This window comes from Zonotrichia albicollis, chromosome 2 (genome assembly GCF_047830755.1).
Source record: "Zonotrichia albicollis isolate bZonAlb1 chromosome 2, bZonAlb1.hap1, whole genome shotgun sequence".
NCBI classification, from domain to species: domain Eukaryota; kingdom Metazoa; phylum Chordata; class Aves; order Passeriformes; family Passerellidae; genus Zonotrichia; species Zonotrichia albicollis.
This window is the reverse complement of record NC_133820.1, coordinates 43,713,614-43,729,471: the sequence shown is the minus strand read 5'-3', so window position 1 is coordinate 43,729,471 and position 15,858 is coordinate 43,713,614. Positions and strand designations below refer to the sequence as shown.

The 15,858-nt window shown below is 42.5% G+C and overlaps 1 protein-coding gene across 2 annotated transcripts in view; it reads left to right on the top strand.

The window, feature by feature from the left end:
* Positions 1–1,425: 1,425 nt before the first annotated feature.
* The window catches only part of INTS4 (integrator complex subunit 4), a 38,007-nt gene continuing 23,574 nt past the window's right edge, over positions 1,426–15,858 (top strand). The window contains exons 1-12 of one of the 2 annotated variants that reach the window (XM_005495471.4): positions 1,426–1,570; positions 2,320–2,514; positions 4,477–4,594; positions 5,261–5,367; positions 5,573–5,758; positions 6,986–7,036; positions 7,671–7,759; positions 8,599–8,719; positions 9,237–9,308; positions 10,317–10,491; positions 12,580–12,785; positions 15,069–15,211. In XM_005495471.4, coding sequence (XP_005495528.2) covers positions 1,517–1,570; positions 2,320–2,514; positions 4,477–4,594; positions 5,261–5,367; positions 5,573–5,758; positions 6,986–7,036; positions 7,671–7,759; positions 8,599–8,719; positions 9,237–9,308; positions 10,317–10,491; positions 12,580–12,785; positions 15,069–15,211 — 1,517 coding nt within the window. In that variant the 5' untranslated portion in view covers positions 1,426–1,516. The remainder of the gene's footprint in view (positions 1,571–2,319; positions 2,515–4,476; positions 4,595–5,260; positions 5,368–5,572; positions 5,759–6,985; positions 7,037–7,670; positions 7,760–8,598; positions 8,720–9,236; positions 9,309–10,316; positions 10,492–12,579; positions 12,786–15,068; positions 15,212–15,858) is intronic. The other variant, XM_074534994.1, reaches the window with a different exon arrangement.

Genomic DNA, 15,858 nt, shown 5'->3' with positions numbered 1-15,858 from the left:
GGTCAAGGAAAATGGCCTCAAGTTCTGCCAGGAATACCATCAGGAAAAATTTATTCACTGAAAGGGTCATCAGATATTGGAACAGGCTGCCCAAGGAATTGGTCAAGTCACCATCCCTGGAAGGGCTCAAAAAATGTGTGGATGTGGCACTCAGGGACAGAGTTTAGTGGGGGGCTTGGCAGTTCTGGATTAATGGCAGAACTTGATGATCTTAGACATTTTTTCTGACTTTAGTGATTCCACAATTCTGCTGGAAAGAATTTTTCTAATTATTTTCAATTAATTGTTTTAATTAATCATCAGCAGTATATTATTTATTAGCATTGTATTGGTCCTAAGTCACTTTTAGCCAGCACGTAGATAAGTTTCTTTACACAAACTGTTATTGTTAGAATTTGATTGGGAAAATCATTGAAACTTTAATCTTTGCTAAACTAGCCCTGATATGCTTTGGTGAACAAAACCTACGAGAGAGAGAGAGATGTATTGCTGAAAGCGGACACAAAAATGCAGAATGTGTAGATTACAAGGGCATTTTGCAGAAACCAGAAGATAACAGAGACTCCTCAGTATGTGCTGCAAAACTCCCTACCTGGGAGAGAGATAGCGAAAATACTGAAAAATGGGGACTGGTTAACATGAGAAGCAAGAATAAATAACCAGTAGAGGACAGAATACTAATTAATGAAGATAATTATGTCATTTAGAACCAATGAGCATTCATTTCTTTGTTAGCTAAAAAAGGTAGAAAAAGGTGTGAAAGTCAGCTTAAAATCGAATACTAGTGTTAGGAAAATTTATCCACAAACATCAGAGGTTTATGTCCAAAAAGGAGACAGAAGAGTCCTTTTACTTTATTCAAATAAAGGGAGAGGCTATGGGGTCTTCCCCTGGGATCTCTTAATTTTTTGGAGGATGAAGCCTCCTTTTAATCCTAATTTCCTGGGCACATTTCCCTTCTCTCTTTCCTCGTTGGCTGAGGTACTTCGGAGGTACAGACTTCCCAATACACCTGATACCAAAGATTCCCTCTAATGTATAACCCTCCCTTTTAATTTTTAATTCTTATGGAATTTAGGGGGTTTTCTTCCCCATTGTTTCTTTCATCTTTCAATGTCTAATTTCATTTATCAGCCACCTAAAGTTTATTTGTAAAAGCAAATATCTTTTCCCATTCATCAATTAGTGGAATCTTTCCCATTGTTTCTTTTATCTCCCAGTGCTAGTTTTATCTACCAGCAGACCCACAGCTTGTTTGTAAAGACAGATCCGCCATTCCTCTCGCTAGTGAAACCTGGGCGCACTTTGTGGGCAAACAGTGCGGGGCAGCCGCCCTGGGGCGGGTGGGTCAGGCTGCGGGGCGGGCCCAGCGCAGCCGCCATGTTGGGCCCGCGTCCCCATGGCAACGGGAGGCCGCCGGACCATCGAGTGCGGCCTCCGGGCGGAAAGAGAGGCCGCGCCTGGGCCCCTCCCGCCGCAGCTCTATGGCTCCTCTTCCGGGTTGCGCGGCGGCGTCATGGCGGCGCACCTGAAGAAGCGGGTGTACGAGGAGTTCACCAAGGTGGTCCAGGTAACACGTCCCCCCTGGGCCAGGATGGACGCTCCGAGCTCTGCCGTGTGGCGGGAGGTGCCGGCGGGTGAGGCGGAGCTGTGGGGAAAGCCGCCGGCCCAGCCCGGCGCCGAGCCTGGGAGCGCCTCCCGCTGAGGGGTTGGGGAGGAGCGGGACGGGTCGGCCCCCGAGTTTAGGAAGGATGGAGCTGCTGGAGGGGAGAGGTCTGAGGGAAGGTGTTCCCCTCAGGGTGAAGAGGGGGGAAAGGTTCTGGAGTCTCCCTCACTCCTGTGCAGTGTGCTCTGGAATGACCCTGCTTGAGAGGGTGACCCCCTGTGATCCCTTCCAACCAGACCCGTTTTGTTGATTCTTTGACCTGAGCAGGGCCGACACTGTTGCGGGGAAGAGGAAGCATCCCCCAGCCGGCGACTGGGGAAGGAACTACAGCGGCTTTCTGGGCTGCTCCAGGCCGGTGGGAGTGGGAGAAGCCGGTGTTTGCCCTGGATTCGTTGTTTGGTGTTGGAAGCAGCTGAATTTCACCCAGCCTTGGGTGGGGAGAGGCCGTGTTTCATGGGGCTAAGGATTACCTGGGCAGGTAATCCAGTAACAGCCACAGCGGTCTGAGCAAGGGTGTCTCCCTGAGACAGATAGATGAAGGAGGGGCTAGTGACTGCCCTGGGACATGGGAGCTTCCTTAGGCCTCCCCATGTTCAGTCTGGGCAGGAGTGGGTCTGGGTACACTGTTTCTGAGCCTGTCCCTTTGCCCACAGCAGCAGCATGAGGACCTGTCCACCAAGAAGCTGCGGCTGACCAAGCCCAGCAAGTCAGCAGCGCTGCACGTGGACCTGTGCAAAGCCACCTCGCCTGCTGATGCCTTGCAGTACCTGCTCCAGTTTGCCAGGAAGCCCGTGGAAGTGGAGAGCGTGGAAGGGGTTGTCAGGATCCTGCTGGAGCATTATTACAAGGTGGGGAAGCTGGGAGCCAAACATGCTTGCTCCTTCTGCTCCTGTTTGCTTGGTGTGGGATGTTGAGGAGGGGCTCACAGACTCCTCCTGTGTTGCTGACTCAGCCTGGGCTGAGAGTGAACAGCTGTAGCCCTTGACCCAAGTGATTTCTGATTGTGTTACTTGGTCCCTGTGCTGATGGTTTCAGCAGCCAGTGACAAGTTATCCCTGCTCATGGCCTGTGTGGAAGTTAACTTGGCAAGGGACAAAAGACCTGTCAAGTTTTCCAGGGAACTGGAACTTTTCCAGCTGGGAGCCTAGCTATCTAGAGCTGTTTCAGCTTTATCTGACATTTTCCTGACTGATGTGTCCTTACCTTGTTCTTCATTTTCTCTAGCAGTGGAGAAACCTTTTAGCTATTGCTTATGTGGTGAAAACCAGCACTTTTAAAAACCCAGAATCATGGAGTGGTTTGGGTTGGAAGGGACATTAAGGATCATCCACTTCTGACTCCTCTGCCAGGGCAGGGACACCTTGTGTTAGACCAGGTTGTCCAAGGTTCCATCCACCCTGGGCTTGAACACTTCCAGGCATGAGGCAGCTTCCCTGGACCACCTTTTCTGGGCCAGTACCTCACTGCCCTCTCAGTAAAGAATTTCTGCTTAATATCAAATCTGTGAAAAAAACTGTCAGTGATCAGTCTCTTCTCCAATTAGCAAACAGTAGAACAAGGAAATGGCCTCAAGCTGCTCCAAGGAGGTTTAGATTGGATATTTGGGAAACTTTCCAAAAAGTTTTGAAAAGATTATCAAGCACTGGAACAGGCTGCCCAGGGCAGTGGTTGAGTCACCATCCCTGAAGGTATTTCAAAGATGGATAGATGTGGCACTTGGGGACACAGTTTAGTGGTAGACTTGTTAGTGTTGGGTTAAGGGTTGGACTTGATGGTCTTGAAGGTCTTTTCTAACATAAAGTATTCTCTGAGTCTATGAAATACAGAGTTCCTGGTCAAGTAACACAGATTATTTATGCTTGGAGTTTGTTTTGTAGCTTGTGTTAGAAGAGAGACGAAGAGAGACTCATGAACCTGCAGATGAGATCACACTGGCAAGAACCCAGCCTGTTACAGAATCCAGCTTTTAAAAATATTGCTTTCAAAACTACCATAGCTGGCATTATTTTACTTACAGACAAAATTTTCAAAAGAACTTGCTTCTTAGCACTCCATAACACTTACACTTCCCTGATCATCCAGAAACCTGACCCTGAAAGCTGTAACTGCAGTAGAATTTTTGTGATGATTTCTTTGTTTGCAGTGTCATTGTTTTGTTTAAGATGGTCCTGCAGCCTCCTGCTCCATCATGCCTGTAGATTTTGGTAGGGCAGTCCCCATGCTGTCCTTGAACAACAGTATTGTTCAACACATAACTTCAACCCTAAAATGAAAAACTTTTCTCAGTTCAGTTGAGAAAGGGACTGCCACCTTGAGTGTCACATTTGTCACTTGGAGGCTGTGTGTGGCACTGAAGTCTCCCTTAAACACTTGACAGATATAAATAACAGTTGTAACTGTAAAATTTCTTGTTGAAAGATGGGATATTTGTTACTGTAATTTTGCTGCAACTCTGTGTTCAGTGTTGCACAACTGCTTGGTAAGATCCATGTATGACGTCCAAATGACTTTCTGCCTTTCTACTCTGCATTGGATATCCTTGGCCATACAATGAAAGAGAGACCATCCAGTTATGACCTGAAGTCATGTGTTCATGAGTCTGTAGAAACCTCAAAATAAATCTTTAAAATGCCTGAACTTTTGAAATTAATTTTAAAGGAATATTAATTGATGAGGCTTCCTTATGTAATTATCACCCATGACAGCATTTGCTGTTTCTTAAATGAGTAGATGTATGTAGGTAATATATGCTGTTCTCTTTGCTTTAACTTTGCTGTATTGGGTTTTTTTGGGGTGTTGTTTCCTTCCAGGAGAATGATGCCTCTGTAAGGCTGAAGATTGCATCCTTGCTGGGGTTGTTGTCAAAGACTGCAGGATTTTCCCCAGACTGCATTATGGATGATGCCATCAACACCCTTCAGAATGAGAGTAAGTCTCCCTTTTGATGTGGTGCTTGAGGTCAAGGTGGAATCATGCTGTCAGAGCATTTGGGACAGTGGCAAGGCCTTACATCTCAAGTGTATGATTGGGAATTGCTGCTTTGAGTATTTATTTTTTGGTTTTGTGAAGGATGACAGATAACACCATGTTCCTCTGACCTGCCTGCTCTAAATCTTTGTTCTAAAGGAGTGCAAAATTTGCTTTTGCATCTCTATCTGAGAGCTGTTGCTTCTGAGCTTCTCTGTTCTACAGGACAGTTTTGCTTAAAATTGAAATATGTTTGAAGAGGAGTTTTTTATATTATGCTGGAGGCCAGCTCATCAAGCTGTATCAAGAGGAGTGTAGCCAGCAGGTCAAGGGAGGAGGGTGTTCAACCCTTTTACTCAGCACTGGTTAGGCCACATCTGGAATACTTTATCCAGTTTTGGGTTCTCCAGTGCCAGATTGGTGCTGGTAAGGTTGGGTGAGTTTAGTAGAACCACTGAGGGGTAGAGGACTGGAGTATGTGATGTACAAGGCATAGCTGAGGGAGCTGGGCTAGTTCAGGCCTTGAAAGGTTTCAGGATGGCCTTCCAATGTGGATCACTCTGTGATCCTGTAGCTGGTAAGAGTTCAGCAAAGTAGTGCATAGCCTTTCACTCTTCTGTCTTGCAGAGTCTCACCAAGTCCTTGCTCAGCTGCTGGACACCCTCTTAGTGATTGGCACAAAACTCCCAGACAATCCATCTGTCAGGATGAGGCTGGTGGAGGTAGCCTGCAAGGTAAGGAGGCCTCCTTGGGCCAGGAAGCTTTTGTCACTGCCACAGGAAAAAAAGAAAGGTAGTCAGTATATAAATTATTTTTGTTTTTCTCAACAAACTGTTACAATACTAACATTAATAACTGCTAGGAAACATAGCACAATGTTTCAAAGGGCTGAAAGAACCATAAGAATCCAGTTACATCTGCTCATCTCTTCTTCCACAGCATCTGACAGATTCCTCTCATGGTGTAAGGAATAAGTGTCTTCAGCTAATTGGCTGTCTTGGCCCAGTGGAAAAAGGTGTTGCAAAAGAGGCTGAAAGCCAGGCAGCCAGAGATGTCCAGAAGATAATAGGAGATCATTTTAATGATCAGGACCCTCGAGTTAGGACTGCAGCTATAAAAGCCATGGTAAGTGTAGCTGGTACTGTGGAAGAAATGGTTTGGAGTTGTATCAGGGAGCTGAGAGAGGGCTGCAAACTAACACAGAGGTTTGTTTTCGAGATTATTTTAATTAACTTAGTAAAAGCCTGTTCAGTGTACCAAAATTACCTGAAAAAATAAGCTAGGTCTTGAAATATCAGAGTAACATGAGATCTTAAAGGACATTTGAGTGATTCATAACTTCTGTTTCAGGTATAGCTGAAGAAGCTTTTTCAACTTGTTCATTCTTTTGAGTGTGTGTAGGCTCTTTTTTTAGAGACAAATTTATTTCTTGATTTAGTATTGGTTACCAGAACTACAAGAAACCTTTAGTGCTCCAAAATGCAGTAGGTATCTGTTTATGATAGGAGGCCTGTGTGATAAGTCCAGAAAGCATTTAGCTTGTTTGTTTTAAAGCAAACATTTATGTATTGCCTCATGGTTGCATTCATTAGCATTCTCTAATTGTTCATGAGATATACTATATATTGGGTTTTTTTGTGTGGGGACCCTTCAGAAGCTTTTCGTTTTGAAGAAATGCAAGCAAAGACCATGCTTTTCAAAATACTGCTTAATGCAAGTTGCCTGTGAGTGTATGGGGATACAGAAGTTTTTTCTATTACTCCTAAAGTTTATAATAATGTTCCATCTAATGTGATGGTCAATGAGGATCTTTGAATTAATGTTATCAAACTCCAGAGAAAGAAGAAAGATGCATTTGAGGAGGTCAGATTACACTTGGGTCTCTCTGAAATCTCCCTCTCCTAGATGTTGTACTTACTCATCCTTCTAAAAAGAAACAGTGTAGGACACTTAGCTGCCATTGTGGTTCAGTAACAGAAGGATTGCCAATGAGTTTTCATGCCATGTAAATGCTACTTTTGGATCCATGTTTCAGGAATGGTAGTACAGTAATTAATTATCTGTTTTAATTGTGAATGAATATGGCTAGCACTAAAAAGTTATTTGAAGGTTGGGAGAATGAACAGGCAGTGTATTTGTATAAATTGTTTTTCCATAATCTAAGTATGAATGATTATGAAGCTAAAAAAATATACTGAAGTCAAGAATATTATTTAAAATACTTAAAGGTCAAGGTAATGCAGTATTTTAATTATAGCAGCTCAAACAGAAAAACTGTGGTGAAAACTTAGTCTGTGTCCCTTAAACCTCTACTTACACTTTCTTACATTGTTTTGTTTTTCTTCCCTGTAGCTACAGCTTCATGAAAGAGGACTAAAGTTACAGCAAGCTATTTATAGTCAGGTAAAACCTCGTATTTGTTTTGTACTTGTCTGCACATCTTTCTCTTTGAGTTCTGTGGCAGTGTGTTTTATGAGGAGGGGGGCACTGAGCAGAGGAGGATTATTTTACAGTTAGGTAGCAGATATTCCTTGTTGTTATGTAACAGTGGAAATAAAAGGTTATTTTGCATCCATTGTGCTTAAATGCACTAAAGCATGTGCTTTGTTGTATATTGTTTGGGGAGGTGATCATGGGAAGGTCAAGGCATGATGAAGGCATTCCTGTCGTCTGGCAGTCGTAGTCTGAAAGTCCTAAACCCTTTTCACTGGAGAGTACCCATGAAGCCTGTATTGGCTATATCAGTAAGGCTGTGCAGCTGCAGCCTGTATCAAGTCAGTTCTGTTGCAGACTCACATTTCATCCTTCTTGCATAGTACAGGCAATTCTGGAGTTTATAACATGTGCCTGGTTGACTTTACTAGGTCTAGTCTGCCTGATCAAACTTGGGAATACTAGAGAGTAGCAGGGAAGACGAGATTCATTTTGATTTTTAATCTGTCCTAACTGTGGTGAGGATGCTGCTGACATTGTGGGAAGGGAATGGCAGCTCAGGTGGAGATGTTTCAGGTATATTGGACTATGAATGCTCTTTCAGGCCTGCAAGCTGTTGGCAGATGATTACGAGCAAGTGCGCAGTGCTGCAGTTCAGCTGATTTGGGTCCTCAGTCAGCTTTACCCTGAAAGGTACGTCCTGTGTGCACTGTCCTCAAAGTACTGGCCAAGTGTCCTGGTTTAGGGCAAATTTGTTAAAGAATCTACAAAGGAGGGCCCCTCCCCCCAAACGGTTTGGAAAAAATTCCTTGGAGAGAGGTGGAAAGAACCTATTTATTTGACAGCACAGCGCCCCCCAGCACACAAAATGAACAATACCCGATGACACCGCTCTGAGAAAGATGACAAAATCAGAAAGTCTCTTTTGGGGGTGGTTGCTCTGTTCTCAGTCCCTCCGGTGCTGGGCCAGCTGCTGCAGCCGAACCTTCGGTGTTCCCGGGTCCCAGTCCGGAGCAGGTTCGAGATGGTCACAGAAACAGGAGAGGAGAAACAGTCCAGGAGCAATATGGACTGTTTAGCTAGAACTAGCTAATAAGCAGAGGCGAAAGCAGAGCAGAAGCAAGAGCAGAAAAAGAGAGCAAGCAAAGCAGCAAGCTGAAGCCAGAAGTGAAAAAACAGCCTTATGTACTGCCTGTCTCTGTGTCCCTGATAAGAGAAACCCAAACAAAACTTCCACTCTTCAGAGCCGGTCTTAAAGGCACAGAACAGATGAATGGGGCTATAAGCATCATAACGTCACCCCAGGACACCAAGTAACCACCTAATCCTGAGAGTTTTGTGCTGGTAGGTCTGAGGAGGAGCTGCTAGGAAACTGATGTGTACAAATGGCTGATGCCTGATGAGAACACACTAATGCAGTGAAGTTCTGGTTCCTGGTATCTGTTAAACATTAATAGGAAATCAGCATGATTGTTTGTTATTGATGCCATCTAGTATGGAATACAATCAACAAACTGATTTCTCTATGTCAGCATCGTCCCGATTCCTTCTTCTAATGAAGAAATTCGCTTGGTTGACGATGCCTTTGGAAAAATTTGCCATATGGTTAGTGATGGTTCCTGGGTTGTAAGAGTACAAGCTGCAAAGTTATTGGTAAGTTGCATTATTTTCTTCTCTAGCAGAGAATAGTTTCTCTTAAGTTGCTTGACTTTTCATATATATTTGAAAAAAAAAAAAAAACGGGAGGATGTTTAAAACTGTATAGATAAATTTCTCCCAAAATTCTGAGGGGAAATAAATGAGGGAGGTTGAGGAAACCCAACAGTTTTTCAGCTCAACTGTGCAGTGATTCTTTCCTTGAGAGTAGATGGTTGAACATTAAAGAAAAAAACAAATCCTTGTCATAATTTCCTGCCCCTACTTCTCTACCACAGGACATGTGAACCAATTGAACTCAAGAAAAGCCACATTAACCTCAGTGGAAAAATTAGATGTTCTGATTCTTAAGATCACTTTTTTAGACTCTGAGGTACAATAGTGTCAGGTATTGCCTAAAGCTGTTAGAATGAGTGGATAAGATTGAATGCCATGTTGGGATAAATCAGGAAATTTTATGGTGCAGTTTAGAATAATCCTGTTTTTTTCCTTTTGATGTTTTTTTTCTCTTTAGGGTTCTATGCAACAAGTTAGCTCTCATTTCTTGGAGCAGACCCTTGACAAGAAGCTCATGTCAGATCTGAAGGTATGTAAGTGTTTGTTTTCCTGTGTATAGGTGCTAAAATCACACAAGAGGTGTGTTAATATTGAGTGTGCTCGTTCATCTTGTCCTTGCTTGAGGGTTGCTGAGAGTTAATTGATGATGACAGGTTTTGTTTTAGATTACAGTCAATGGAGCAATTGCTAGTTTTAGATTTCATTCACCAAGGACGCAAGAAACAGCTCCAGGCTATTCAAATTTTGCAACAAGTGAGAGGTAAACGTTTGTAGCGTTCTGATAGTTTTTGGCTAAAAGCTTTGGTTATTGTGTATGGAAGGTTGCATCCTAGTTCTAGGAGCAAGCTCTTGGAAACATCCTGAAACATCTGATCAAAAAACATCATGATTTCAAGAAACATGAGTAGCTAAAGGCTACTCAGCCCCGTGAGCAAAATTTTTCAGTAACATTCCTTCCTTAAGCAACATGCTCAAGGTTATGTTTATTTTTTTCTGTCTACAAAAGAATGATGAAGAGCTGCTGTTTTTTGTGTGCTGCTTTGTAAAGGCTGTTAAAGAAAGTGCTGTGCAGCTTTATTTAGAGTGTGTAGGAAAAGGAGGCAGACTAGCAAGCATACTGAATGAATATCCCATTTTACACGTTGCTGAACTCTGGATAGGGTTGCTGGCATTAAAGTATTTAATTGCAGTTTTACAAGTTGAACTGCAAAGTGATAGCATTTTTGCAGATCACTTACTGGCTTCTTAACTAGATGGGCCTTTGTTCTGACCAGGTTGGGCTGTTTTTGCAATGAATGTCAAAGACTATGTTAATTAAAATGTGTTTGTTATTAGCTTTTCCCTACATCAAAACTACAGAGAGTTAGTGGTAGTTAGAAATAGCCACAGAAGAGTAGGTGCTGTTTGCTTTTCTTAGCACTTGTATGTGTGTCAGTGTCTAAGCCTCCAGCTATATCTGTTTTCAGATCCAGTTTAATATTTTGTTGAGTCATCTTTTGAAGCTGACATGGTTGTAAATGAAATGTTTTTTGGACAGAGGAAGCGCACTGCACATGAACGAGCCAAAGAGCTCTACAGCTCTGGGGAGTTTTCAAGTGGCAGAAAGTGGGGAGATGATGCTCCCAAAGAGGAAATCGATACTGGTGCTGTCAACTTGATTGAATCAGGAGCTTGTGGGGCTTTTGTTCATGGCCTGGAAGATGAGATGTATGGTAAGTGTTAACTGGGCATGGAATAGCTAAAGGGGGGAGATCTGTGTTGGCTGATGGGCATCATTGTGGTCTCTGATATGGCAGTTGTTTCAAAGGTGCTGTAGTGTTGCACAGAATTTTGGATAGAAGTGTTCAGTCGGGTAGAAAAAGCAAATTGCTTCCTATAAATGGTAAAGTTTTAGTAATATAAATGGTAATAAGTGGCTTGCTTCTGGAGTGCAAAAACTCACTGGGATTATTTTTTTGTTGTTGTTGACTTAAATTTAACAGTTGGATGTGGTCAGAAATTGGCAGTTAGTTACTGCTGTTTGAAAATGGTGTTTTGTCAGCAGGAAGGAAATTGATAGAATCATTTAGGTTGGAAGGTACCTCTAAGACCAATTACTCCAAATGTTAACCCAACACTACCAAGTCCACTACTAAACCATGCCCCCAAGTGCCACATCCAGATGATTTCCTGACACTTCCAAGGATGACAATTCCTCCACTACCCTGTGTAGTCTGTTCCAATGATTGACAACCTGAATGTTTTCCATCTAAACCTCTCCTGGTACAGTGCATATTTGGCTGGTATTTGCATAAGCTATGAAAATGCCAAGCTCTGAATGTCATTTTTGAATTTGCTTTTAATGTTATTGGAAGGACGAGGTTAAGTTGAAACATACAAAACCACCACAACAAAAATATTGTAGATTGTGTTGTACAAGTGGGTTTATTGCTCCATGAGTCCTGCAAATAAATGCAGGTTTTCCCAGCAGCTAAACTCTCCCTGAAGCTTGAAAGTGCACCTTCCTTTTCTTCCTGATTACCACTAAAAAAATGTTACGCTGATTCAGCCCCTTGGCCCAATGAAACCCACTCTCCAGTTTCTTGTGCCACAGGTCTGGAGTCAGCATGCTGCTGTTGAGGAATGTGGATGAAATGAATGAATGTGAAATGTACAGAGATCTCTCTCTCCACTGCAGCATTTTTAAATACTGCTGAGCTCCCCCTGACTGGTAACGCTGCTTGAATTCCATGTTGTAGCTTAAATCTGAATTAGTGTGTCAGCTTATGAAAGCAATATCAGCAAAATCTTTCTCTTCTCTTAATACCTGGGTCTTAATGACCATGGAGACTCAGAGCTGTGACAAAAGCATCATTATCGAGCAAGCAGGGGTGTTGCTGTCTGTGCATTTTTGTACTTGATCAGAATCCTGAGGAGTCAGATGTCTTCTTTAAGAACAATAGGCCTAAAAGCTCCACACAAGTTCAAGTAAATGTTTTCAAGATGACCTAATTTGAGTGAAAGCTAGAAGTATGTTTGAAACAACAATGTTTGCAAGACATCAGATTAATTACCATTTTTCTGATCCTAGCACATAAATGTTAGGGAAGCTAATGAGGATGACTGTAGGGAAGAGAATCTCATCTGTGCCTAACCTTGTTATATTTGGGTATTCTTCAAATTCCTGCAAAGTTTTACAGTGTAAGTAGACTCAGGATGCTTTCTGATGTTTTTTTTTTTTTTTACTTTATTCAAATAATTTTATTATTTAGGTGGCACCTTTTTCCTTTGTCTTGAGGAATATAAAGTCAGAAAGCAGAAGACTTTCATTCTGTTAACTGCCAAAACGTTGATTCTCTGGGGCTTTTCAGCAATTCATAAAGTGCTGCATAGCAAGCTAAAAATGCAGTGAAGGCTCCAAGCAATTAAAATGTCAGGAAGAATAAAACAGCCACAGTTTAATTAACTAAATTAGTTTGCTTAAGTTACCAGTGTTAATGCTATGCTTGCAAAACACACTATGAAATATGCAGTATTTATTGATGGACTAGAGACCTGTTTGTCACCTGCAGGTCCCTTTTGCAGATGCTTATTGCAGCAGCAGGGGCTGTGTCAGAAGTGAGACTTGATTTGAAGATTTGTCTGTGAAAAGGTCCCCAGTGGGTCCCTGCTGAGGCTCTGTTGCCTTCAGCATTTCCTCAGCATCTCCTGTCCTTAGCCCAGCCCTTGAAGAGTACAAGACCTCACTGTTGGGTGAATGTCCTTTTAAACCAGACAGTTTTAATTAATTTACAGTGGATTCCCTGCTCCTCTTTTAACAGAGGTTCGAATCGCTGCGGTTGAAGCCCTGTGTATGTTGGCTCAGTCCTCGCCTTCTTTTGCTGAGAAATGCCTGGATTTTCTGGTTGACATGTTTAATGATGAAATTGAGGAGGTCAGATTGCAGTCAATACACACAATGAGAAAAATCTCCAACAACATCACGCTGCGGGAAGACCAGCTGGATACTGTGTTGGCTGTCTTGGAGGTAAGAAACTCCTGAGGGCAAGAATTGCTTTCCTGCTTGCTTTGGGGTGCTTAATTATGTACTGCTAATCAGTCCCTTCCTCTGAGAGCAAACCCACCCTTTTTGGGGTTTTTTGACTCTTTGAACTCTGCCAAAGGTTCCTAGAGTCTGGTAGCTTGTAAGCACCAGGACAGCAGAATACTTCTGAAATAAGACAAATTTTAGATAAAAACTCTTCCTTTGATCACTGTGCTGTTGCCTCCATGTGTTTCCTTCTGTCCTGTGTTGAGGTCCAGCACTCCATGCACTTCATGTTGCATGCAGCTTCATTTTCTTTCTGTGTCCTTGGTTCAGCTGCTTTTGCTACACCTTTGCTCACCAAGCAGAGCTGGCCACCTACATCTTTGCTCACCAAGCAAAACTGGCCTGACATTTTTTTTCTGTTGAGAGTTTTTGTCAGTGTGCTCTGCCATATAATTTTGAGTTTTCCTAACCAGCATCCTCCCAGTCAGTGTTCAGCCAGGATTCAGGGAATAGCATGAGTCAGGTGCTCTTCCTGGTTGATGAGGTTGATCCAGGAAGAGATTTTGGCTGTATGAATGGTACTGTGTCAGACTGTCCTCTCAGACCTGATTTATTTGCTGAGTTGTAGCCCCTGGGGCATTTTTTTTAATCTACCGCTTGTGGTAGGCAAGTTCTGCTTCTTTTGGGAAGTGCCTTGAAAGGTCCTGCAAATCCACTGCTTCAGTCTCTTCACCTTTTATTTCCTTGACCCAGGGCAGCAGCTGCTGTTTTCAGTTGTGCCTCAGGAAGTAGCAAACTAATTAAACCTATTTTATCAGTCTCTAACAAATGCTTTGGAGAATGATCTGACTTTGCAAATGCAGCAGTGAGCTTTAGGTGCCTCACATTTTTGTCATTATTTGCATTTGTTTAAGCTGGGAACCTGTGCGTTGAGAGGTATGAAAATGTCCTGGTTAGGCTGGGCTTTTCTGTGGTGACTTTACACATAGGATTTATCATACATGGTTTGTGGTTTATATTATCCTAATTATCATCAGGCATTGGGATCGCTTTAGTGTAGAATTATTAACATTTTAATGGATTTATCTGATTCTGAAAGATGCTTGGTGCTTTTCTTTAAAATCCATCTTCTAGTACAAAAATAAAGGATGTGAAAAAATACCATTAACTTTGGAAAATGGAAAAAATACCATTAATATGGAACACCAGGGTGTTAAGGGTAACTTTTGTTTTCACCCCACTGCTTTCACTTTGTCAGAATAATTGTACCAGGTAACTCCTTGCTTTCTGACCAGACTTTGGAATTTGCTTTCCCTGTTGTCCTTGATCTCAGTTTCTGTTGCTCATCTGTGTCCCTTCATGGTCTCCTGCCTTGCTTGTCTCTGTACCACATTTCTGGTGGGTGGTCTGGAGTAGTTTATGACTGTGGTCATTCCAGTCCTCAGAGTTGTCTTCTCTGTGGTCATAGTCTGTCTTTGACCAACAAAAGCCCTTTGGTCATTCAAGTGTGTTGGCTGTCATTTAAAAGCCTTAACAAGAGGATTGCTCTTTTTTCTTTTGTGTAAGACAGTGATGAATGGGCTGTTGATACTTAGCAAATTATAATTTGGAAAAGGTAAAATCCACCGCTGAAAAGCATCCAGTTTTTGTATCCTATCAAATTTTCACAATGTGTCCAGTAGCACCAGGCAAATGCTGATAGCAAGGAACATGATGATGCATGGATATGTAATGTGAAGGTGTTTTTTGGCAGAAGGTATGTAATTAATTCAGCTGAATATTCTAGTCTGTCCAGCCATTGACATGTCCTCAGTGCTTACTCAGACCCTCTGGAGGCTGCTGACTGGGTTGAAAGCCTGTGGAATTGAGCTTCCTGGGTTAAAAATGATAAAAGGCTGCTGTGAAAATGTAAAACAATTGTAAAACAATCTTTGGTGATTGTTTTACTGAGTTGCCCAACACCTTCCTTTTCTGTAACTGCAAAGATACAGCATCACCCACCCAAGCAGTGATTTTTGCTCTGCTTGAGGGGTCAGCAGTGAAGCAATTCCCATTCATTCCAGTAAAAGAAGCACATAGGAGGATGAGACCTGGAGTCCCTGCAGCACTTGCCTGGTCTGTCACTTCATCTGTGCTTGGCTCTGGTGACTAGAAACAGGCACTGCTGTTCACAGCCCTCTTTTACTAACTCAGCCAAGGAACAGAAGCTGCCACCTTTAAAGTAAATGTGTGTGCAGGCATGTTTCACTCAGCAGCGTCTGGGCTGGGTTTTTATTTTAGGATTCTTCAAGGGACATTCGGGAAGCACTTCATGAACTGTTGTGTTGCACCAATGTTTCAACTAAAGAAGGCATCCATCTTGCACTGGTGGAGCTGCTGAAAAACCTGACCAAGTATCCCACAGACAGAGAATCCATATGGAAGTGAGTGTGTTCAGTGTCCTTTTGTGTCTACTTACTTTCCTCTTCTTTTAAGTAAGTGAGGTGCTAGGAAATACTGAGCTTGCTAAGGAGGTAACAGGTATTGCAGGTGAACAATCCTGTTACTCTGTAAATATGTACTTATTCATGACTGGTGTAGAAACTGTGTGTTGTTCTTGCTTGCCAATACTTGCACTGGGAATCCAGATCTGATGACCACTTCTGGAAATGTGCTCTATCCCAGGCACTCAATGCATTCACAGGAAGATTAATTCTGTTTGAAACCTCATCTCTTCTATGCAAGTGTTTTTGCTCACTTGACATTGTGTTAAATACTAATATTTACCAGCAGTTGACTGTATCAGTTGTGATAAGTGGATTGGCCATGTGGCATTGTGCTGTCAGAGGAATTTTTCTGTCTAAGTAAAAAGAAGGAACTTTTGCAGCAGATTTTTTTGATTGCTTAATGGAAGCAATAGAGGGAATGGTGCTCCACACACATGGTTTGAGATGGAATTCTTAGATATTACTAGAAACACTTGTTTTAGCTTACTTTGACTTCCAGTGTACTTTTACATTGTTTTTGGAGTTTGTGGGTTTTGAGATTTTACCTCCTATCTTCGCTATTTCTGAAGAAAGAAAATGCACTC